Genomic DNA, 26,475 nt, shown 5'->3' on the forward strand with positions numbered 1-26,475 from the left:
TCTAAGGAAATACTGGCAGGCAATAAAGGAGAGAAAAATCTAGGGATTAATGAATATTAACGAATTTCCATCCCACCTTTCATTTTTATTTCAAACATATTAAAATGCACTGAACATGGTGTTGTGAATATGCTGTCTAGTACACATTCCAATCATTTATGAAATGGGGAGCTTTCTCCCAGTGGGGATGGGTGAGTGAGTCAGTCTGATGGGAAGCCAGCAACAACCTGACTATTCTGTGAGGTCTTCCTTGAGGAGGTCCAGGAACCAGCTCGGAGTCTTCCAATCTCTAGCTGCACCAGCCCCTGTGCACACTTGGGAAGACAAGAAAAGAGGTGAAAAACAGCATTTAACTTCTAAATTATCATGGCAGAGCTTCCCCTCATCTCCGCACCAAGAATTGTAAACGGGTGATGAAAACAAGAGGGAAAAGGAAAATTCAGTAATCAAAAAAAAAAAAAAAAAAAAAAAATCACACAAAATAACAAAAACACATCAACTCCACGGTATTCATCTCATGACTTCATGACTTCTTTAAACATGGTAAAAGTATTACATTTCAATTCACCTCTTCCTTTTCCCTTCCGATTAAAGTATTCATGAGCAGTGAAATAATTAAGAAAAAGTGGTGAACGGGGGACAGAAAAATCAAACATAGAGATAATCTACAAATAACAAATTCTCTCATAAGTCATAACTGACTATACTAGGAAATCAGAATTTTAAAATAAACGAGGTTCATTTGTCTTTGCAAAAGCTTCCACAGCTATTTGTGAAACTGTGTAAGATGCAGCTGATTATAGTCGAATGGAAATTTACAAGAATTTTTATTAATCAGTTTCCCCCAAGGGAGGTAGCATCCATGTGGTAGAGACACTTGGAAGGGAATTCTGAACGTAGCCTCTCTACAACTTCAGTGAGAAACGGCTTGGGTGGTGGGAAAACCACTCAAGTAGATCCTTTTCATCTTGGATATGCTGCTTTACTTTTTCAAAATTATTTGTGAAATAGAGGAATTGGTCTAGATAATCTTCAATGGTCCCTCACGCAATAAAAGCTGGATTTGGTAAATTCATGACAATACAGCTTTAGAGAAAAGGATGAATTTTTTGATTCCAGGAGAACTTATCCCATCTAATGCATTCAGAGAGTAACTGTGGGTACTTGATTTCTCACAAGGATAAAAACTAGCTTGGGAAGTCCCCAAAGAGGTTTCTCTATCAATCCTGATCCTGATAGTAAATCTAGCAGCTTTCTTGTAAAGCTATATATGATGGGTTAAAATAATCCGAGATTAGCTCTCTAGTGAAAACTAGAGTTAGCATAAAGTCGAACCCATTTATAACCAAGCTCGATTAGAATGGCTCCCTGGGGACTTCAGGCAGACAGCAAGCAGCCTGAGGACTCACCTTGAGGACAGTGGCCACTGTCTCTTGTGAAGCATTTCTCATGTCCTCCCCATTCACAGATAAGATCTGATCTCCCTGAATCAATCTCCTATCAAGGTCTGCAGCTCCACCTTTCACGATGTCAGAAATAAACACTCCACTTCCATTTCTGTGAATACCACAAAGCAGTGGGTAATGGCACAATTTAGTATTTCTGAGTAAATTTGAGATTATTGACATTCTATACAGTTTTACTAAATCCTGAAGCTTGGAATAGAGGTCCTACAAAGCCATCTCATCCAATAATATCCACTAACTTCCAAAATGATAAACCTCAGAGTGCTTGCCCTTTAAATAGTTTAGACCTATTTATGTTGCCTACTGTAATATTCATTTTTATTGGCCTAAGGGCATCATTTCTGCAAGAGGACAATCTTAGCGAAATGAAATGGATCACTTGTTTTTTAAGGTGGTATACTAATCTACAGATGTTCCTTAATTTCATGATGAGTAAACTGTTAAAAAATATACAGGTTATTGTCATTCACTAGCTATTGCAAACAATGTGCAATGGATACCATATCTACAAGCATACCATTAGAATATTCTAGTTGTGGAATTGCTAAGTCAAAGAATTATGAATCGTGACAGGTTATACACCTGACCCTTCACAATGGAACTTTCTGGGCTAAGGGACGTGAATGTTCCTTACAACTCAATCTGAAATACTAGTGTTGTATGAAGACTGTTTTATCAATCCAGTAGGAAACCATAAAGAAAAAACCATTCCTCTAAGTGGAATCTCCCCAGGCATATGTATGTGTCACAACCAGCAAGGAAATTTCAACTTGGGCTCTGTCAGGTGCGCTGCACCCAAGTGTGCATTGAGTTTGTTTAGAAATAGGAGTCCCAGCTTTTGTGATTTATAATGCATTTTCACAGTGATGATATAATGGTGCTGAAGGATGAGCTCATGACAGCACAGTACTTGGCACAAAATCCATGCTCTCAAAAACTGTCTCCAATATTTTTATTTTAATAACAGTTTGGACAGCTGGAAAAAAGCAGTAGGCTAGCCATCAGAGGTCTGTGAGGGCACAGGACATAACATATAAAAAATCAACTTCACTTCTTCCTAAGAAGATGGTTGATAACCATTTAGGACCGTATTGGGGTGTCACCTGGAAACCTTGCAGCCCTGTTGGAATAAATACACACTAAATATTGAAAACCAGTAAACCATGGGAGCTGGAATTGCAGTTTCAAGATACTACTTACTTTTCTAATCTACTACTGTTATTCTATAATGCCCATCATATGGGTAAGCAGCATAGACTTCAAAAGAAAAGCCTAGCCAAAAAGATCTACCTACATTTTGTTGCAAGTTATTCTTTTGGGGACATCTTTCTTAATGAAAACTACTGTCATGAAAAATTTGCAACTGTCGCTCAACTACATCTACTCAGCTAAGTTTTGAAACTTACCAACTAGTTGTAGTTAACATAAGCATGAGATTTGGTACTCCGTGGCAGAGCAATTTTCTTTTTTTTTGTTTTTACAAAATTTTATTTATTTATTTGAGAGAGAGAGACATACCGAGAGAGGGAACACAAGCAGGGGGAGTGGGGGTGGGAGAAGCAGGCTTCCTGCTGAGTGGGGAGCCCGATGTGGGGCTCGATCCCAGGACCCTGAGATCATGACCTGAGCCGAAGGCAGATGCTTAATGACTGAGCCACCGAGGGGCCCCGGCAGAGCAATTTTCTTAACCCAACGCTGTATAAACCTAGCTCTTGACATTAGCTGTTTAATTCACCCCTGCAAGCCTCAGATCTCAGGGACTCCAAGGTGAAAAAACCTTTTCGACTCTGTTCTTATTCTATATGGGAACAAATACAGTCTGGGTTGATTGGGCTTTGAGTTCTATCTTCATACAACACTTTTTCTTGGTTAAGATCTTGCTCAGAAACATGATATAGGTCACTCTAATATTTATAAATAGTTTAATTTTAGAAACCATATCATTAGTTTACACAAGACCTTATCTGCTGGTGTTCATAGGCTCCTTAGGGCTCTGGAGGGACAGGCCAATCTGTCCTAACTTGTGTGTATTTCCTTACCGCTTCCCAACGATGCTCAGACCCAGTCCTCGGCCAGCCTTTTTTTGCAGATCCACCGGGAAAACCTCCAAGTTCTCCTCATCCCTGTAGTGTGCCTCATCTCTATACACGACCAGTCGCACCTTCTGGGGGGTCTGCCTCAGGGCTGTGATGGCTTCTTCGTGGCTGGCGCTCCTCAGGTCAATCCCATTAACCTGGAACATCAGGCATCCGAGATGGGCTGCTGACAGCAGAGGCCTCTAAGCCTGCTCTGTCTGCTGAGCTCCTTAATCCAACCAGTGAAAAAAACCTCTAGAAATTTCCAGCCATTCCTGAGGCACACAGGCAGTGACTACTAGTAGTAGTAACTGCTTCATGTATAAGGGAGGTTAACCCTTATACTACCCCCAACCCCCAAAAAGCTTAGTATACACAATAATGCATTTTTGCATAGCTGTGAACTTTACTATGGGATCAACATGGTTGGGGAGGGAGGGCGAGAGGGAGCAGGAGGGGTGGAAGGGGCTGACTGGCTTCATTTAACTGAGGTCAAAAGGGAAATGAACACTAGTGTTTGGTCAGCATTTTTAGACTCAGTCTGCTTACCGAATTTGACATCCTCACTCTTAATTGCAAACATCACAACTACTTTAGAGTAAGTGGGAAGGAAATGAGAGGTTTTCAACTGTGTCAAAAACCCCTTGAAGTACATACACTCTTCTGAACCTGGATCCAAGTGAGCACAAATAGGACCATGAGTGAGAGGCAAACTATACTGGAAAGAGCAGTGAGTAAAGCCATGGCTCTGCTTCTGGCAAATCATGTGAATTTGGACAAGCCGCATAACCTCTTGTCAGCCTCCTTTTCCTCATCTGCTAAACGGAGATCAGAGCCAACTTATTATTTTTTTTAACTTAACAAATGTTTGTGTAATGCTTGTGAATCAACCCTTTATAAATATTTACTCATTTAATCCTTATACTAACTCTCTGAAATAGGTCCCATTACCATTTTACAGACGAGGAAAGTAAGCCATGGAGAGGCTAAGAGACTTGACCAAGGTTACACAGCAAGCCCATGGAGGGCGAGCCCATGGAGGAGTCACAGTTTGAACTCAGACTGTCTTCCCACCCTCAGTCTCTATACCATTCTGCCTCAACTTCCTCTCAGAATGAGTTCCTGGAGCCCCCCTGCCACAGAGAGAGTCAAGTAGTGCTGTGGATTAGTGGATTTAACACAAGGGAGAAATTGAGGAGCAGAATGGCAGAGGACTCAAAGGAAGGGAGTCATGGGTCACTCCCTCAAGGTCACAGCTAGGAAACAAGCCAAAGGGAAGAATAGGCCCAGGTCATGGCCGAAGGTGGGGGATGACGGAATGGAAGAGTTCCCTCACGATGCCGGTTCTACTCCATGTTCTAGTCCATCCCTGTGTGTTCTGGGTAGGTCAGGCTTATCTCTGGTCCTCCATTCCTTCATCTGTCCTGTGAGGGACTGGTCTCAGGCTTCCCCAATTCTAACATTCCAAAGATGAATGACTCATGGCTTGAAGAGTAGTTAGAAGGGAGAAGAGAGCAATGAGTCCTTCCTGGAGAAGGTGAGTTTTGAGCTATTATTATTATTATTATTTTTAAAGATTTTATTCATTTATTTGACAGAGAGAGACACAGTGAGAGAGGGAACACAAGCAGGGGGAAAGGGAGAAGCAGGCTTCCCGCTGAGCCGGGAGCCTGATGTGGGGCTCGATCCCAGGACCCTGGGATCGTGACCTGAGCTGAAGGCAGACACTCAACAACTGAGCCACCCAGGCGCCCCTGAGCTATTCTTTTTTAAAGCTGATTCTATGATCCAGAAAAATGTTTTAAAAGCCTGATTTTCAAGCTGGTTTTTTTTTTTTTTCTTTTTCTTTTTCTTTTCTGGTATATCTTGGGTTTGTGTTCTCACACAGTGTCCAGCATCCACTGTTACTTCGGGCCCATGCTGCATTCTCATTGTTTGAGAAGTATATCCATAGAACAAAGGGGAAAACAGTGTCTCTGGAAAATGTGGTCTGAGCTGATTATTTTCCCCGTATTCCAATAGATGGCACACAAGACCACTTCTGTTACACTCCACTGCAACACAGTTACTTCTACGGACTGAAGGCAAATTCTCTTAAGCCTCTAAAATAGCTTTTGAAAGGCCCTAACAATTATACTTTCAATAAAAAGCACTGTCATGAAACTAATATTATAAAAGCAATTTATACTAAATTCCAGCATGAAGATGCCTGCTCAAATCCAAGTGATCTGCTCCAAGTTCATAGTTTTCATTTCCTCCGCTTATCAAGAGGCACCACTAAATGCACCAGTAATCATAAGAGAAATATTGCTGTGTAGCTCGAATACGGTGGTGTGATGTATTACCTTAAGTGCCTTACAGAAGCACTACATGCATTATTTAGAGCATTGACTGTTGGGATGGTAATAGCAGGGCTCCCTATTTGAGACAAAGAGCCAAAGGAGGCCCCAGTTGTCAATGGGTGTGTATCACATCTCTTGGGTAGGACAAGGAAGTGCGTGAACCACTGCTTTAGAAGGAAAGAATAACCAAACTACACAGTAGTTCCTCGCTATTTTAGTTCACAGGGAAAACCAGGCATTAGCCCTCTACTCTTTCTGCTCCCACTTGCACAAACATAGAAGAGGATAATGAAGGTGGGGGTAGGGTTAGATGAGGGACTTTGTTTTAGAAAGATAGAGCGAACGTGCGTGTGCATGGGGGGTGGTGGGGAAAGGCAGAGGGAGAAGGAAAGGAAGAATCCAACACAGGATTCGACCTCACAACCCTGAGATCATGACCTGAGCCGAAATCAAGCCTGACACTTAACTGACTGAGCCACCCAGGTGCCCCAAGGGACTGACTTGAAAAGCAGAATCAGAAAGAAGGCATTCCATGCTAATTATAGAATCGTTAATCTTGCCATGCTAAGACATTACTGGACTCTATCTTTGAAATCTTTGTGAGCAAAATCTGGCTTGTCCCAATTTTTTCTTTTTTTTTTTTTAAGTAATCTCTACGCTCAACGTGGGGCTGGAACACACAGCCCCAAGATAAGAGTCGTGCGCTCTACTGACTTGAGCCAGCCAGGTGCCCCATGGCTTGTCCTAATTTTAACATGAGGCTAGAATTAAAACCATGAAAGGCCAGCTGCCAATGCAGAGAACTCTTATAAGCAGAAAGGCCATTGTCTGGAAAGCACTGGTGTAGAATTCTCTGGTTTCATGGTCTTGAAATATACCACCAAAGCTGGCCTGCCTTAAGGCAAACCCGCAGGCCACAGTCTGACTATGCATCATTATGCATCTATACACATCGGCCACAACTAGAACAAGTCCGAATGAGGGGCCGAAGCTGCTTAGAAAGGAAACATGTTACTTGACCAAACAGCTATTTCTTAACTAAACACACTATATGCTCTTGTGGACTAGATACTGCACGGGGTAAAAGAACAGCTTGTCCTGACCAATTAAAAAAAATAATAACTTTTTAGTTGACACACAATGTTACATTATGTCCTGGTCATCTTTAATGAGAAGTGTAGACCATCCATCCATATTGAGTAATGTAATTCAGCTGGATGCCAGGAAATGGTTTGAGTTTTCAATTTCTCCTTCTACTTAATTGCTTTCTTCACGTTAACCTGTCCTGAGTGTTTGCTTGTACGTGAATATACTGTATGGAAGACAGCAGCTACATGGAGGTCTATCCAATACAAACAGATACAGTTTTAAAAAGTTTTTTATTGAGGTATAATTGCTATGAAATAAAATACATTTATAAATATATATAAAATACATATATAAATATATATTATATTTATATAAAATTATATTTATATATATATTTATGTATATATATAAATAATTTTAAAGACTTTATTTATTTATTCATAAGAGACAGAGAGAGGCAGAGGGAGAAAAAGGCTCCCCGCTGAGCAGGGAGCCCGATGCAGGACTCGATCCCAGGACACTGGGATCATGACCTGAGCCGAAGGCAGACGCTTAACCATCTGAGCTACCCAGGCGCCCTTGAAATAAACTATATTTAAAGTATACAATTTATACTGTGAATTTATATGATTTAAACCTATGCAACCATCACCATAATCAAAGAAATGCACATATTAGATTTAGTTTCAAGTGACCATTATAGAATAATTCGTGGGCTTACAGATCACCTAAGTATCTAGGCGTGTATGCATCTGTACTCTTGAATATTCAATCGATTTATTTTACAGAGCCAATTATGAAAACACCAGTTAATTAGAAAACCTAGGGAGGGAAAAAAAACCCTCAAAACTTCTGACCACTAAAAAATGGTGTTGTATGCTAAAGCAGTCAAGCCAATTCCCAAAGAGGTCTCGCTTATTTTTCTAACCTCATACACTTGTGCCTTAATGAATGTACTGGGAATTTGTCCTAATCCAATGATGAAGCACAGTAAAAGTCTGCAGAGAAACCCCGCATTTAATTTGCAATGGGCCTGGCCTCTCCTTTAACTCCTTCTTGCCTATATTTTCCGCCCTTAATTATATCTGTGGTTTCACCTTGGGAGGCAGACTTGAACCACCAAAGGGAAAATAAAATTCTATGATGTCATTCATAATGTGTTATATTAAAGTTGCAAAGCAAAAATGCACATGCCCACCATAAAATGTTAACTATTCAATTAAATTCATCCAATGAAAGAAATAAATGTTGCCTAAAGGTTTCACACCATCAAAAAAGCTCTTTTCGTTCCACCTACCAGAATGCCTGGCATTGACCTGCCATTCATCCGTTCCCTAGTTCAGACACTGCCTACCTTGGCATTTTTTTTTAAAGGCTTTAACACCTTTGTTAATTGAGAGTCCATTTGAAAGAGGCAAGCTAGCCATTTCACATGTACCACCTAAAAGGAGAAGATCCCACATTTTCATCAACTAGAAAACAAAAGCAGAAAGGCATGGACCTCCACTTTACTTAAAGATTTCTTAGGAATAAGAAAACAATACTTAAAACTGCAATGAAAGGCTTTAAAAACATCAGGTGTGTATGTTTATGCATATGTGTCTGTATGTCTGGGTTTTTAGGAGCAAATTTAGACAGGTACAATGGGGGGGCCAAAAAGTCAAATGCAATACTATACACTCTCACTTGCTATGAAGATGATAGAACTATTAGAACTATAAAACTTCAATTTAAAAAAAGTTTTCACAGATTTAGATAGATAATCTGCCATGATTCTGATGACAGTTATTCAAAGTACATTAAAAAAAGAAAAAAGTAAGGTACATGTTTTGCTAAATGGGAGAGAAGTGAGGCTATAGTTAAGTACAAGGCAGTGAGTAAACAGACTTTGTGGATCAAGGTCAGTAAAGGAATTGTATTTGCTAGTATATTTTTAAAAACATTCATTCATTCATTCATTCATTCATTCATTCATTCATTCAAGAAGGCTGGGAGGGACAGAGAGAGAATCTTAAGCAGGAGCAGGCTTCATGCTCAGTGGATGTGGGGCTGGATCTCAACCCTGAGATCATGACCTGAGCCAAAATCAAGAGTCGGACACTTAACCGACTGAGCCACCCAGGCGCCCCTGTGTTTGTTAGTATTAATAAAATTCATAGTCCTATACCTCTAATATCTGGTCACCAGCCCAAAGTCTTCCATCTCTGGCTGCTGCTCCTTCTTCGTAGACTTCGTGTATAACTATAGCATCCTATAAAAAACAAATTCTTATTAATTTCCAACAACCATAAATGCTTCCTTACAAAAACAACCAAACCATAGGCAGCAACCCATAATTTGCTCTTTGCTAATAATGTCCTATTTTATTTGACCTAAAAGTAAACACAAAACACGGGGTTATGATATATTCAGAGGTATAATTAATTTTTCCTAGGTTTATTATTTCATTCGACTGGCTTTGCCTAATATTTCAAGTTAAACTTCCCCCATGTGTTTTACTGTTAACCTGTACATTGCTGCTGTGTATGAACTTGAGGTGAACTATGCGTCATTCTTACTTACATTTTATGGTATATTTTGAAACATGGTTTCAGGTATTTATTAGTATTCAAGGACTTGGCATAGATGTGTGGCCTGATGCAGGGGGTCTGTCAGGCCTCATTACTTGGGCAATGAAAGAAAGAACTGAAGTGGAATGAAATGACCCTGGAAGATGAAGCACGGAGGAGGGGAAAGGCTGTTCACGAACCTAAGTGTAAGACAGCTGCAGGTTCAAATTCTGACCTGCCCTTGGGTAACCCTGGGCAAATTAACCCCTGAACCGAGCCTTCTGAACCATAAAATCAGGACAATACCTAAGGTAGGTAAGCGTAAGCTGAAGAAAGCATATCATGGTTAGTGAATTTAAAAGATTCCTATCTTTTCAAATTAATAACCTTACATTTTTTATTATCATAACAATAACCCATGTAAAGGACTCAAGCAAAACCACAGGGTGTATGTAGTGAACCACAGAAGAGACCGCCTCCCTTGCTGGCCCCTCAGTCCCATTCCCCAGAGACAATCACCATCAACAGTTTCCTAGGGATCCCTGCAGACAGTTTAGACCTATACACCCAAATACTGAAATTATATCTATATGGGTTTTGGTGAGACTGTTTTGAAAAATATTCAATTGAATATGTTCACACGACTTTTTACCCTCATGTTGAGCAAACGGGATTTTTAAAAAGATTTATTTATTTATTTGGGAGAGAGCACGCACGAGCATGAGTGGCACGAGCAGAGGGAGTGGGAGAGGGAATCTGAAGCAGACTCTGTGCTGAGCACAGAGCCCTGCACAGGGCTTGATCTGACAACACTGATGGGGTCATGACCTGAGCCGACATCAAGAACTGGATGCTAAACCAGCTGCGCCACGCAGACACCCCACAAGCAGGGGATTTTTATGGAGCTGGAAACTGAGCCAGATGTCACTGGTTCTTTCTGGTGTTTATCAAACTGAGGGGCATTGAAAAAACAATGCTGGAAGGATCATGCCAGGTGTCTTATTAGAGGGCTGCTGGGAGAGGAAAAGAGCTGCCTTTTTTTTTTTTTTAAGATTTTATTTATTTGAAAGAGAGAAAGCACACACAGGAGGAGCAGCAGGTAGAGGGGAGAAGGAGAAGCAGGCTTCCCGCTGAGCAGGGAGCCAGATGCGGGGCTCGATCCCAGCACCCTGGGATCATGACCTGAGCCGAAGGCAGACACTTAATGACTGAGCCACCCAGGCACCTCAGAAAAGAGTTTCTGATGGAGATTAGAAAGAGATCTGTGGGTCTTATGGGAAGTGAGAATTTGAGCCCTGCACTGCCCAGTGTCACCCCATTCCCCACCACCCCCCAGCACACACGCTGGTTGTAAGACCCTGCAAGCAGAGTCTAGGCATAATGGATTCCACCTTGAAATAAGTCCTGTGTCCCAAGCATTGGGGTTTGGAAGCCAGCAGGATTTCTTGACTTGTGATCATAAAGATCTGGGTAAGAAAGGGCTTGATGATTACCAGGAGGACTGGTGATAATGACCAGGGGCCTACCAATGATGTCTGGGAGCTTTGTAAAGAAACCAGAACTCTGAGAGTTTAAAGGGCCTCCAAAATGACTGAGGTTGATTCTGCCTTAGTCCAGAAATATGGAGCCTCGGAATCAGAATTGACAAGAAGTCAACATAAAGAAATATTTCTTGCAAAAATATAACAAGATAGGAAAAAAAGACCCAAACCAAATCTTTTTTTTTTTTTTAATTTATTTGAGAGAGCGAGAGCACAAACAGGGGGAGGGGCAGAGGCAGAAGGAGAAGCAGGCTTCCCACGGAGCAGGGAGCCTGATGCGGAGCTCGATCCCAGGACCCTGGGATCATGACCCAATCCGAAGGCAGACACTTAACCGACTGAGCCACCCAGGCGCCCCTCAAATCTACTTTCTTAAAAAAAAAAAAAAAAAAGCTTTGTATACAAATTCTGGAGTAGAGAAGCAATACACGAGAATATTAAGAGGTTCTACAACCAGATGACCCAACTGGATTCCAAATACCTTTACAATATTAAGCACTTTCATTTTACTACCATACAATTCTGCAAACATTCTTTATTATAGCAGTTAGAGAGGCAGCTCCCAGGAGCCAGGAAAGGTTCCTTAATCCATTTTGCACTGTGGATTCTGTATCAGCAACAGATTTTAGACCATTCTTTGTTTTAACTCTGACTTAGGAAATTTTCACACCCACGGAGCATCTACACTGCCAAGAGTTGGTTTCTCTGAACTGTTTCAGGGGAATGGTTTTGTGGAAACGTGCTGGGTCAGTGGCTTCAGGTGATCCCAACAACACTGCCAAGACGACACCAAGGGCCACTTTTATGAAAGTAGTGCAGGGAGAAACTAATGCAAGCTTCTGGTAATACCCCACGTTATGCTGGTTTTCCAAGTTTGGAGGGCAAACACCCCATCTTCACTGGACTGGGGGAATCAGATTGAACTCCTACTACACATAGTTTTTAGCGTTAAACTTTCAGCCTAAACTCCTTTAAATCTTGCAACATTACAAAAGTCAAATGGGAAACTTCTCTTCATTTATACTTAAAAGGAAGAAAAAGATCCAATGGAGTTTTTATTTCATAAAAGTAGCTGGAATCTCTTCAGAACTTTCTGGGTGTTTAGTGAACTCTTATACATAAAAGAAATAGACTATTGGGGCACCTGGGTGGCTCAGTTGGTTGAGCATCTGCCTTTGGCTCAGGTCTTGACCTCAGGGTCCTGGGATAGAGCCCCGTGTTGGGCTCCCTGCTCAGTGAGGCTTCTGCTTCTCCCTCTCCCTTTCCCTCCCTCCCAGTTTGTGCTCGCTCTCTCACTTACTCTCTCAAATAAATAAAATCTTAAAAAAAAAAAAAAAAAAAGAAATACACCGTTTCTCAAATGCCAAACTCATGGCCAATGATCTGTTTAGTCCACGAATCTGTGTGGAAAAATTCCCCATTTATTCCTTTCCTTGACTACTGCTGTGATTTCTCTTAAAGTTATCAGTGAAAGTACAAGAAAACATGAGACACACTGACCTAGCAATAGAAAAAAAGTCACATTTCTTACCATGTGCCCTGTGTGCTGAAAGTGTGTTGTGAGATTATGGTTCTGGACAGCTGCATTAACTGGGGGTGTAGAGGTGAGAAGTGGGGGCCAGCAGCTAAATTAGAAATGTAGGCTGGTTGGGGCGCGTGGGTGGCTCAGTCGTTAAGCGTCTGCCTTAGGCTCAGGTCATGATCCCAGGGTCCTGGGATCGAGCCCCACATCGGGCTCCCTGCTTGGCGGGAAGCCTGCTTCTCCCTCTCCCACTCCCCCTGCTTATGTTCCCCCTCTCTGTGTGTCTCTCTCTCTGTCAAATAAATAAATAAAATCTTAAAAAAAACAACAACCCAATTTTTAGAAATGTAGGTTGGTGAATTGAAAAGAAAAATGGATTTATTTTTCAAAACTTACATGATTCATAAGGTAGGACAGAATAATAAAAATAAGATACTGCATTGAGATATTTTAGGCAGCTATTTGACAAGGCAACATTAAAATTTTCTTTCTACTTTGAGACAATTGTGATTAGATGAAATAATGGGTCATTAATGAAAGACTGCCCTTTATTGTTTTAAATAAAAAATCTGGAGTCGATTATACATATGATTCTTATCTCCTCGTTGTATATCTTCTTAAATGTTGATGCTCTTGAGCTATTCATGCAAAACTGCTTGTTGGCACAGCTCTGAATGGCTTCTCTCCCACCCCTATCTCTGCGTATTTAAATAACATTCCTTCCCCCTAGAATACCTCAGTGACTCTGTCTACCAATACCAATGACTTCTTCTAAAACTCATCTACTCCAGAAGCAGGGTATCAATCATTTCCCTGTGGGTGGGTTGCTGGCTTACACTGAGCAGAGGCTCTATAGAGACAAATGTTTCTGAGCTAGGTCTCTGGAGTCAGATTTCTTAGTCCAAAGCCTGGCCCTGCTACTTCTGGCCATGGGCTTTGGGAATACTATTAACCTCTCCAGGCTTTAGCTTCCTCATGTTTTTATGGTTTTAACAATATTATCTACACATAAAGCTTTATGTACAATGCCAGCACATAAGAAGTGAGAACATCTCATTATATTTAATGCCTCTGTGCCAAAGTTGCTGCACGCTTCCCATTCGTGCCTTTCAATCCTCATAACAAGGAAGTAAGTGCAGTATTATTAGTCTCATTTACAACTGGGGGTATGGAGGCTCAGAAGGATTCAGACTTGACCAGGTCTTTGCAACTTCTAAGTAGGAAAGATCAAATTCCAACTTGGGACTGTTTAATACCAAAGCCTGTGTTCCTACCACTACTGCAAGTGTCTCATCTGTTTTGAATCTTTCATTTTGCACTTGTATAAGAGCTAACTTGGGATTTTCCATATGGCATCAATTCTATTGAATTATTGTCTCCTCGACTCCACAGCAAAAACCTTGAGGGCATGAGCCGATCATTTTATAGAGAGTGAACAAAAAGACAACTGTGGAAGTGAAAATTGAAGTCCAATGAGGTGGGGTGATGATCTACGGACCTCACTTGCTAGTTCTGGTACCTGGTTAGGGTTTGCACTACACAAAGCACGATGGGTAAGCCCTCTCCCCAATCCAACATGGAGGCTCGCTCTTAATTCTGTTTGTTATTCTTGTCTCTTTCCTTCCTTCCTTTTTTTTTTCCAACCTCTTTCTGTGTACCCAGATTATTCACTGAATGATTTTTTTCTACAGGAGCAAATATATACAAGGGATGCATTGATGTTTGAAATAAAAAGTTGTTCAGTCCAAAAAACCAGATTAATTCCTCCTAATGGAAGACTTAAGAATCATTTACAGATGGGGCACCTAGGTGGCTTAGTCAGTTAAGCGTCTACCTTCAGCTCGGGTCATGATCCCAGGGTCCTGGGATCGAGCCCCGCATCGGGCTCCCTGCTCCGTGGGAAGCCTGCTTCTCCCTCTCCCACTGCCCCTGCTTGTGTTCCGTCTCTCGCTGTGTCTGTCAAATAAATAAAATCTTTAAAAAAAAAAATCATTTACAGATGACCAAGACTGACATATAACAAAAAACTAATTTCCTCTTGGTAGTTGTAATTTTCACTGGGACAAGATAAATTTAAGTAAGATGGTCTGTTTATTTACTGCCTGAGACAAGACCAACAATTAGGCTCTGGCCACTCTACATTACTCATTTGCCTGGCCAACTCTGGAGCCAGGGAAGAATTTCATCAGTGAGTTGGAGGATCTTTCAAATGTTGCGCTTTCCCTAATCAGAAGGGTCAGGCAGGATTTCAAAGACATAGGAAAAGTCTTCTGCTTAAAAACTTCTCTCTCATCAATTTCTGAAACATTTCCATTAATTAGGGATAACATTAAAAAAACAGACACCCAGGAAGAAGTAGCTGGCTAGTAAATTTAACATATTGTTTAAGGGACCTCTGTCTTAAAATCTCCATTCTTTTCTTTCTTTCTTTTTTTTTTTTTTTAAAGATTTTTCTTTATTTGACAGAGGGAGAGAGAGAGTACGTACAATCAGGGGAAGCGGCAGGCAGAGGGAGGGGGAGAGGCAGACTCCACTCTGAGCAGGGAGCCCGAAGCAGGGCTCGATCCTGGGACCCCGGGATCATGACCTGAGCTGAAGGCAGAAGTTTATTTTTTATTATTATTTTTAAAAGATTTTATTTATTTATTTATTTGAGAGAGAAAGAGAAACAGCATGAGATGGGAGAGGGTCAGAGGGAGAAGCAGGCTCCCCACTGAACCGGGAGCCTGATATGGGACTTGATCCCAGAACTCCGGGATCATGAACCGAGCCGAAGGCAGTCACTTAACCACCTGAGCCACCCAGGTGCCCCTGAAAGCAGATTTTAACTGTCTGAGCCACCCAGGTGCCCCTTACTGTCTCTATTCTTAAAAGAAAAAGTATTTTTTAAATATAGATAATATATATATATATGGTACTAGACTCAAAAGAGTATACACTGAAAAGTTTCTTTGTAGCACCTGTCCCTCAGCCCCATCTCCCTAATTAGAAACAAATAGTATTAAGTTTCTTGTGTATTTTTATAGAGAGAGGCTATATATCTGTATTTGGAAAGTACAAAAGCACCAAAGGCTTGAAGGTCATGGTCTCTCTTATCGGCTACCTCTTTTGTTTCATGAAATTCTACTTGGTCCAGCCAAGTGCCACCTCTTCTATGAAACTTTCTCTGACTCTCTCCCCCAGGCAAGGTTGATCAACCTTCCTGTGGGTCACTGCTGTATTTCCTAGTATTACTGAACTTATCACAGTATCACAACAGCTTCTTCATGGATCTAGGTCCTGTACTACATCCTAGCTTCTGTGGAACCCTTTCATCTCCTCTTTGGTGTTGAGCCCAGAGTAGGCACTGAGTAAATGTTTGCTAAATGATTATCAAGAAATTGGCTGAGATAGAAAAAGGCATCAAAATGACCCAGAAACAGGTGGCTGGCAAGGTATGTCATAATCTTACCCTAATCCAACTAAGTTTTTCTCTCTTTCTTTTTTTAAATCCCAACTAAGCTTCTGACGGCAAAATATTAGTGATATACAACCAAAATGCCCATCACACATGGATGTTAAATCCATGTGAATTTCCAGAGGATTTACTTTAGCTCAAAGAGCATTTTTTTTTTAGAGAGAGGGAGGCGCAGAGGGAGAGAGAAAATCCCAAGCAGACTCTGTGCTGAGTGCAGAACCCAGCTCAGGGCTCAATCTCACACCCTGATATCACGACCTGAGCTGAAATCAAGAGTTGGATGCTTAACCAGCCGACTGAGCCAACCAACCACCCCTCAAGGAGCAATTTAAAGAGCCAAGGGTGAGGGACTTAATTATCACTGAGCCCCATGAAAATCACAACTTTCTTCAAGGGGATTCAAACTCTGCATTGCTGGTCAAGAATTTCACAACACATAGTAATGGACCCTTAGAGTCAAAGTCATCAGACACTTCAGCCCATCCGCCACCATTTTCTTTACTGTTCAAGCTACTGACAAGTAGATAAAGCAACTCATCAACATGCCAAAAATCAGCAAAAGGCAATTTTATTATTGTCACCATAGGCCCAGAACCCTCAAAGAAGCCATGTGGTAGAAAAAGTAACTACCGGTCTCCTGTGGACGGAAGAATATCAGTAAGCAGAATATCAGTAAGCACTCTTGTGTGGGTGAACTCTTTCCACAGAGTGAGATTTTATAGGTTAAATTTCTAGATATCAGTGGATTGTTTCAACAAGCATTTCAGAAAAAAACTTTGATAAAGAATCATGTTGTAGATATTACTATAAGGACCATGTATATATGGCTTAATTTTATTGCTTGCAGGCATGCTTTACTTAATTTGGATCACTCTAGAATTAAACCCAATCTTTGCCATGCTCATAAAGACCCTGCTCCCATTCTCCTCAAAAAAAAAAAAAAAAAAAAAAAATCCTAAGGGACATTTTAACTACAGAAAAATTTCACATTAAATTTCACATTTAGGGGGAAAACATATTACTAGTGGTCCCTGAAGAGTGTTATGTCTTATTTCCCTTCTTTATGGGAAAAATCCCTCCTAATAAGAAAGACCCATGAGGACCACAGAAGGATTAAAAAGATTGTGTATAAAATGGGCATTGTTTTTCGTCTGGAAGAAACCACGGTTCAGATCTGTGGCCTTAGAGGAGTAATGCTCCTTCTAAACATCATTTAACAGAGCTCCCCTCTGAGGCTGTTGCTGCCCAGAAATGAGACAGATGTGTCTTCTGTAGAGTAGACGACTTTCTCAGCAGAAGGCCAAACCAATGAGGAGTGATAATATAGTGGGGGTAGAGAAATGCTCAGTCCAGTGCTGTGCAAATCAAAACGATGTTGACCACTACATTGAAAAACATACGGAGATGTATTAAGTTACTGATTTGTGATGTCTACTGCAGTTAGAGAGTTTAAAAAGAAAAGTGTGGGCTAAAACTGTGAAAGAATATTTTACTCTAAACCAAGTTGACTGTACTTATGTAAGTAAGGAGATGAGTGTCTTTAGAACATGATGCTTTTCTGTCCCAAACCCTTTGTGTCCAAATTCTTTGGGAAAACAAAACAAAACGAAACGAAATCCAAGCAAACCGAACAACCAAGCTTCCCCATTATATTTTAATTAGAATGTGATTTGGGAAAAAAGGGGCGGGGGGAGGCGGTATGGTGTGGAAGAAGAACAGAAGGACCCAGGACTGGGAGTTGAAAGGAGTTAATTTTTCTCCTAACTCTGGCCGATTTTGCAAGTGGTTCTACATTAACTGCTTGTTTCATGACACTTATCAGTAAAGCAAAGAATTGAAATACATGGTTTCTAAAGTCTTTCCACCTCTCAAATTTTAGACCTTTGTGAACTCATATAGAGTGCAAAGCAAAGCAGAGATTTTATGCAGATACTTAGGTCCTGCCTAATAATTAGACCTCCTTCTAAATGGCAGACCAAAAGAATCTCAGCTTTCACCGGCTGAGAGAGATCAGAAAGAGATGGGGGGTGGGGGTAGTAACTGGCTATTCTATTAGTTATCTTTTGCTGCAAAACTTAGTGGTTTAAAACAAAAACTAACCATTTGTTTGTCCATGATTCCATGGGCTGGCAATTTGGGCTGGGTTCAGGGGGCAAGTTTTGTTCTCCGCTGTCTCAGTTGGGCTCACATGAGTTTGTAGTCAGGTTGGCTGGGGCCTCAGCCAGGATAGCTAGACCCCTCTCCCCGCATGTGCTCTTTCCAAGGTGTGTCATCCTCCAGGAGGCCTGTCCAGACTTGTCTGCAAGGTGGCAGTCTTTCAGGAGGACAAGAGCTAAACCATAAGGCTTTGGGGCTAAGGTTTGGAAGTCATTCAATGTCACTTTCACTATTTTGGTCAAAGCAAGTCAATTGGCCAGCCGGAATTCAAGGAAACTGGAAAGAGCTGCACAAAATTTATGATCAATTTTAACCTCCTACAGACTCTATCAAGTCTGCCAGAGGAATTTTCCAGCCCGTAAACAATGGATGGCAGCAATGTACGGTGGGGATCCTGGCTATGGACACGTAAACCTGTGTTCAGAGTTGAGCTCTGCCACTTATCACAGCTTTGTGATACTTCTGTTAAGGTGTTTAACCTCACTGAACCAGTGTTCCCGTCTCTGTAAAATGGAATAAATCCTACCTTTCAGGGTTTGAGGATGAAGTGAGATTATGTATATAATGTCAAGCAAAGTGTTGGCCAAGTAGATGTTGAGTATTTGCTAATGAGGACTCCCAACACATATATATCTAAGGCTGAAGAGGGCCTACATGGGACATGAAGGAAGGAATGTATGGCAGAGTGGTCAAAATTCATGACTCTAAGGATGAATGACAACAGTCTTGGTCCATTTTTTAATTTCTATTTTTCCTATAATTATGGTGAACCAAGAATACAACTGATTGCTTCCTTTTTTTTTTTTTAAGATTTTATTTTAAGTAATCTCTACTTAAGTACTCAAGTGGGACTTGAACTTACGGAGATCACGAGTTGCACGCTCTACCAACTGAGCTAGCTAGGGGCCCCCTGAGTGCTTAGTTTCACGAACGATTATGCTATAGGATATTTTAGGTCCTTCCTTCCTTCCTCCTCCCTCCCTCCCTCTCTCCTTCCTTCTTTCCTTCCTTCCTCTCTCTTTCCTTCTTTCTTTCTCTCTCTCTCTTTTTCAGAGGGAGAAAAAAGAGGGGTGGGGCAGAGGGAAAGGGAGAGAGAATGTTAAGCAGGCTTCAAGCCCAGTGCAGAGTCTAACACAAGGCTCAATCTTACAGCCCTGAAATCATGACCTGAGGTGAAATCAAGAGTCATAATGGACACTTAACTGACTGAGCCACCCAGGCACCCCTTTAGGTTATTCTTTCTGAAGCCATGGACTGCTCAGGGCTAAGGCCAATGAACCATTTGAATGTAAACAAGATCTAAGCCAGACTGCAAAAGTCCTGTTACCAGGTATTTTGATTTTTTTGTTTTCGTTAAGTATAGTCAGTCTTCACTGTTTGTGGATTCCGTATTTGCAAATTCACCCACTCCCCCAAATCGATGTTCCTGGTGCATTCACAGTCATTTGCAGACATGGGCAAAGTGGTAAAAAATTTCAGTTGCCTGATTCACTTGTTCCCAGCAAAAGTAGAACAAGGTGACATTTTGCCTTCATGTTTCAGCTCTCATATTGTGAACAAGCATCTTTTTTGTGGTCTTTTTAGTGCCACATGTTTTGTATGTTTGTGCTTTTGCTGTTTAAAACAGCCCCCAAGGGCGCCTGGGTGGCTCAGTTGGTTGAGCGACTGCCTTCGGCTCAGGTCATGATCCTGGAGTCCCGGGATCGAGTCCCGCATCGGGCTCCCTGCTCGGCAGGGAGTCTGCTTCTCCCTCTGACCCTCCTCCCTCTCATGCTCTCTGTCTCTCATTCTCTCTCTCTCAAATAAATAAATAAAATCTTTAAAAAAAATAAAAATAAAAATAAAAATAAAACAGCCCCCAAGCACAAGACTGAAGTCCTGTCTTATGTTTCTAAGCAGGAGAAGGCTGTGATGTGCCATATGGAAAAAAATACACGTGTCAGATAACTTCTGTTCATTTATGAGTTACAGTGTTGCTGGCCATGAGTTCAATGTTAATGAGTCAACAATAGATATTAAAATAAACTATCTTTAAAAAAGTAACACATGTAAAACAAGGTTATGTGTTTATCGACTGTTAAAAAATGTTGTGAGCATAGGAACCCATCTCTGTATTTACCCTGGAAGTAATGGTTCAGTATTCACTAACTCAGTGTTTGCTATGACTTTATAGAACATAATTAGCATGAATAACAAGAACTGACCGTACTTCCTATTGTTGCTTCTCCCTGGTGATACTTCTCTACAACATAGCTGGTAAGTCCAACATGAACGGTGATAAAGGTAGAAAAGCAAACATGGGCTATCTATAATAGGGATGGCAGGACTACTGTCAACAAAGGCAGGTCTCTGTTTTCCCTTCCCTGCTATTGTGGGGCAGTAGGTTGATTAACCCAAGGGTGGAAGACTGAATGCATTTTTCTTGCTGTAGCATGTGTTATTATGCTTACATTCCATGTGTTTTGTAGATCTATATATTTTTGAACCCATTACAAAGGTAAAGGGCAAAGATGATTCAAGACAAGTTGCACAGATGCTAATCTTCCCCACCTTTAAGCCCCCTGCTTTGATGCAAAAGGTATTTGGCATACCCTTGCTGATTCATGAGAAGCAAAATGTTAAGAGATTACTTTCAATATCTCATAAGAACATGCAGGACTTGAGGCAGAATGTAGTCAATAAATGCCATATTTTCTTTATTCTAAGATGAGTTTTTTTCCTCACTTTATTTTAATTTTATAATTTGGATGCATCTCAGAATCAAGTGTACATTCACTATACTGCTTTCCTACCATGGATACAATAAAAGATTATTACTTTAGAAGAAGTACAATATTTGTCAAAGTGATAGAGTTTTGTTTGCCAACTTCATAGGTTGAATAATAATGTTCAGAAAACCTGAAGAAGCCATAGCTACACAAGGGAAGTCAACAGAGTCAAAAGAATTTACTATACTTGGAATCTTACTTTTTGAAATCTGGATACTCGAATAAATTAGGTTTCACTACATAGATTTTCTATAAATCTCAAAACACAGTCTTCAACTAATCCCCATAAAACTCTGCTACAAAAGGAAGAAAGGGTGAGTCTCTATATCCTAATCTCAATTTATTCATTTATTCTAATATGCTTCAGGTAGGGTATGAAGATTCATACCTACAAAACTCTCCAAGAGAAAGAAAATGGATCACAATGTTCAGCACCTACTATTTTGAAATGCAGAAACTTTCTTGGGTAATAAACTATAGGCAACATGAATGAGTGTTAAATCAGCAATACTTGTGACTCTTGACTAAAAGTACGGATTAAATGATCAGTTACACAGGAAGCGGTAACAGCAATCTGTGTGTGTGTGTGTGTGTGTGTTAAACAATGGACTATATAAACTATCCTAAAACTCAAGCTCAGGGATTGCAAACTCTTGCACACCACAGGTAACTAAAATGTGGAATGAAAATCACAGCAATAAAACAGCTAATATAAGAATTGCAATGAATATATAAAAAGTTTCACATTTTAAGACTCGGAAAAACTTTCCCTTCTCAAACTCAGAAAAGAAACTGTTTTATATTTACTTAAAATGGAGTTCCCTTGCCAAGACTGATTTAGCAAAAGGTTGATACTCATCAATATGAATATAATTTTTCATACTGAAATAGAGATTCATTTTAAGGAAATGGGATAATATTTGCATTATATTTTATATGTCCCTATAGTTCCATCTGGTCCTTATTTATCTAAACGTTACTCAGCTTGCATAATATTTTTGCTTACAGTCATATTCCTTAAGATCAGAAATGCCCAAATCTGGAAATTCAGAGGTACTATTCGTTAACATTCTTTCAGTGTGATTCATAGACTTCTTGCAAACTCTGCTTTGATTTCAAAATAAAACTAAGGTAATAAGATGTTTTGTGTAAAAATATATGACTTAAGCAATAATGATAAAAGGAGCCTGGCTTTGGGGGATTACACGCCAAAGCAAACCACACTCCTCATGAAACAGACCATGCAAAGTTCATTTGAAGGTAATAACAAAATAAAACACTTAATCAAATGTGAAATAGTTTTCTATTCTGCTTACTTCAAAAAAAATACCTAGCGGTTTAAGTTGCTACAGTTCTACATTTAAATGGCCAAAAGCAGTAACAGCTAAACAACAGCATGCAACATGGTGAATCAGGGTTAAGTGAGGTTGCTGCACAGCTGGACATACGTCAGAGCTAAAAGACAGGTATTTTTCACTTCAATTTCTAGATGGATGACTTTACCACATAGTATCCAAATGTGAGAGTCCTCCTACCTCCATGCTTCTTGCTGATGTACCTCTCCTATCTACAGAACTGCTGTTTAATGAGACTGAATTAAATTGCAGGTGGTGAAAAAAATACTGATTTGAAACATGGAGAGAAATAAGATTCAGAATCTGACATTCCCAGGCCTTCTAAATATTACAAGTATCTAAATTTTAAAATCTACCAGGCGCCTGGGTGGCTCAGTCGTTAAGTGTCTGCCTTTGGCTCAGGTCACGATCCTGGGGTCCTGGGATCGAGCCCCACATCGGGCTCCCTGCTCGGCAGGAAGCCTGCTTCTCCCTCTCCCACTCCCCTGCTTGTGTTCCTGCTCTCGCTGTATCTCTCTCTGTCAAATAAGTAAATAAAATCTTTAAAAAAATAAATAAATAAATTTTACATACCCCGGGAATTCACTGACCTCAGTTACAACGCTGCAATGGTACCAAGAATATAAAGACAAAACAAATGTCCTAGGCTAATTGTTTTCTTCTTACAAAGAGACAAGCTTATCTCCAGCCCAGAGGAACAACACAAGTGTAACAACTAGAGCTTATATTCATAAACTTGACCTTTCCAAAAGTGATAACAATGACTAGCTTCCCTAGAACAAAACTAAACAATAATTAAGCCTTATTCTCTAGTTAAAAATAACTGAAGATTGAAGTTTTAAGAAAGTTGTGAGATGGGAATGTAAAAAGAGAGAGAGAAAATGAATTTCCTTAGACTGCCATAACCTTGGGGCGCCTGAGTGGCTCGGTTGGTTAAGCATCTGCCTTCGGCTCAGGTCATGATCCCAGGGTCCTGGGATCGAGCCCCACATCAGGCTCCCTGCTCCGTGGGGAGCCTTCCTGATTAAAAAATAAAGCCTAATAATAATATCCTTGCAGAGAGTGGCTTGCCTGCATTTGTCAAATATTTCTCGAGGTTTGGCACTCACTACATAGTTCATTCCACCTTTGCCCAGCTGATGTTAGGAAGTCCTTCCTTATGAAAATGTGAAATCCGTTTTTCACTAAGCCCCTTGGAAGAACCTGTTCTTATCCCTCATCCACAAAAAGATAACCTTCCATGTGTGCAGAGAGTTGTCATTGTCCCCTCCGATCTTCCCTTTCCCAACTCTATTCAATGGCAATGATATGGTTTCAACAATGTCCTTGTCAACCACATAATCATACCCAGAAATGAACAGTAGACTCTAGCCACAGTTAAACCTGATCAGGGAAGCACAGCAGACAGATCTAACAGCATGTGCAAATGCCTTGAAAAGAATGGAAGGAGGCCAGCCTGGCTGGAGTCCAGAGTGGCTCACAGAGGCTAGACAGTCATATTTTTATGTGTGCAAGGCACTATATGGGGATACTAAAGGTACAAAATACAATAAAACAGGCCTGTTCTCAAGATACTCGGGGTCTGGTGGGTGAGATGAAGAACTCCCTTTTATAGGTGAAGGTTGATGACACATAGTGGTAGCCCTAGAGAGGGAGCCCAATCGTGTGGCTTTGGAACCAAATCGTCTGATTAAACTGCAACTGGACGAACTGCTAGCATTATGTCCTTGGAGAAGTTACCTAACGTATCTGCGTGTCCATTGCCTCATCTGTAAAATGGGGATAATACCACTACCTCTTCTACAGGGTTGTTATGAGAATTAAATAAGAGGATACATATTAATTACATATTAAGAGGAGTGTCAAATCACTTTTTAAAAGTGTGATGCCGAAAAATATCTAAAAAGTTATGTTTCTCAGTGTGTAGCTGATACATCAAAGACAGATGAAGGGAGCTGAAGATACATTTTTTTTTTTTTTTAAGATTTTATTTATTTGAGAGAGAGAGAATGAGTGAGAGAGAGCACACATGAGAGAGGAGAGGGTCAGAGGGAGAAGCAGGCTCCCCGCTGAGCAGGGAGCCCGATGTGGGACTCGATCCCGGGACTCCAGGATCATGACCTGACCTGAAGGCAGTCGCTTAACCAACTGAGCCACCCAGGCGTCCCTGAAGATAGGTTTTAATATGAATGTTTAATAATAATCAATAATAGGGGAGCCTGGGTGGCTCAGTCGTTAAGCGTCTGCCTTCGGCTCAGGTCATGATCCCAGGGTCCCGGGATCGAGCCCCGCATCGGGCTCCCTGCTCCGCGGGAAGCCTGCTTCTCCCTCTCCCACTCTGCCTGCTCGTGTTCCCTCTCTCACTGTGTCTCTGTCAAATAAATAAATAAAATCTTAAAAAAAAAAAAAAATCAATAATAAATGAACTCATGGGGCGCTTGAGTGGTTCAGTCATGATCCCAGGGTCCTGGGGTTGAGCCCCATGTTGGGGTCCCTGCTCAGCGGGGACTCTGCTTCTCCATCTGACCCTGCCCCCCCCCCCCGGCTTGTGTGCTCGATCTAATAAATAAATAAAATCTTAAAAAAAAAAATAATGGTGGAACTCAGTATACAGGCATTGGAAAAAGTCCTTTATATTATTTACCTTATTAATCCACATACCAACTGTAAGAGGTCGATTTTGTTGTCACCACTATTGCACAAATGAAGAAGCAGATTTAACCTAGAAGGGTTAGGTTGCTTGTCCAAGGCCCTACAGTTAGAGATCTGGGATTCGGATGCCATAGAATCAGCATCATTACTCAGCCTATTAGATTTGATATAACACATTATCTACAGTCTGGGACCTTTGGCTATGGTAACCAAAGAAAGGAAAATGCACAGAGTGAGGATCTTGGAGAAACTTTTGTCATTCTTTCTGCACTTCACTTGTTCAATCCCAAGAACAGTCCAAGTCTGCCAATACTCAGATAAAAAATCTGTTTCTTAAGTTTTTATTTCTCTTCCCAAGGCTGATAATAAAATAACTCCAACAAAATGACACTGGAGGACTATGTTTTACTTCTTCTGAGGACACTAGATATAAAACCTCTCATCAGCAAGCAAACATTTCAGAGAAGGGGGAATGGAAGAATTCAGGGAGAGGCTTAAGAAATATGTGGTGAGCATCATAAGAGGTAAGGGCCCTCAGTCTTTCATTTGGCAGAGTATGTCGTCTTCTGAGTTGCAAGATTTCATGCAAACTAGCACTCCAAGACCAAAAAGAGTGGTGGTGGTGGTGGGGAGAGGTAGGATGATGGGTGGGTGGATGGATGGAAGGAAATAATATAAATAAATATACTATCTATTTTATACCTTATCTGATTTCCTTGCTGTGTGCCCCTCTAAACTCACATGTAGAAACTCTAATGCCCAATGTGATGGTATTAGGAGGTGGGACTTTTTGGAGGTGATTAGGTCATGAGAGCAGAGTCTTCATGAATGAAATTAATGCCCTTATAAAAGAGGCCTCACAGAGGCTCCCTTTACTTTGTGAGGATATGAGAAGTCTACAATGCAGAAGAGGGCCCTCACCTGACCCTGGACTTCCAGCCTCCAGAACTGTGAGACCTGGAGTCCTGTTGTTTATAAGCCACCCTGCTCCTTCCTTCCTTTCCTTTCTTTTCCTTCCTTCCTTTCTTTCTTTCTGTGTGTAGGCGGGACTTAAAACTCGAGACCCTGAGATCACCACCTGATCTGAGATCAAGAGTTGGAAGCTTAACTGACTGAGCCACCCAGATGCCCCTAGTTGTACTTTTTTCTACTTTCCAGAGAAAAATTCCTATTTTAATAGTCCTTATTAGGATTTTTCATTGGTTGGTCCCTTATATTAGACCATCAACACTGAAGGTAGTAGAATAAACTTGACTGACAGTGTAAGGACAGGGTTATTTCACTCAACTTTATGTCCTTGGTGCTAAGAAAAGGGCAGCCTTTAAGGAAACATATGTAAGAGCCACATTCACGAAAAAGCAGACCTGGGAGCACATCAGAGGATTAAAACAACAGAGGTAGAAGTTTGTCATTGAGGATTGGGTCCAGGTGCACTCATAAACCTTCCCCAGGGGCTCACCCTCACCATTATCTTGGTGTTTAAAAGGCCCATTTAGATGACT

At 40.9% G+C, this 26,475-nt stretch overlaps 1 protein-coding gene across 8 annotated transcripts in view; it reads right to left on the minus strand.

Moving 5' to 3' along the window:
• PATJ (PATJ crumbs cell polarity complex component) overlaps positions 1-26,475 on the minus strand; it is a 353,127-nt gene that overhangs the window by 33,789 nt on the left and 292,863 nt on the right. For 7 of the 8 annotated variants that reach the window (XM_035018405.1, XM_035018407.1, XM_035018410.1 and 4 more), the window contains 4 exons: positions 9,140-9,223; positions 3,506-3,699; positions 1,410-1,557; positions 228-314 (listed from right to left, as the gene is read on the minus strand). In XM_035018405.1, coding sequence (XP_034874296.1) covers positions 228-314; positions 1,410-1,557; positions 3,506-3,699; positions 9,140-9,223 — 513 coding nt within the window. The remainder of the gene's footprint in view (positions 1-227; positions 315-1,409; positions 1,558-3,505; positions 3,700-9,139; positions 9,224-26,475) is intronic. The other variant, XM_035018409.1, reaches the window with a different exon arrangement.

The sequence above is a fragment of the Mirounga leonina genome, unplaced genomic scaffold, assembly GCF_011800145.1.
Source record: "Mirounga leonina isolate KUSES-001 unplaced genomic scaffold, KU_Mleo_1.0 Mir_173, whole genome shotgun sequence".
Lineage (NCBI taxonomy): Eukaryota > Metazoa > Chordata > Mammalia > Carnivora > Phocidae > Mirounga > Mirounga leonina.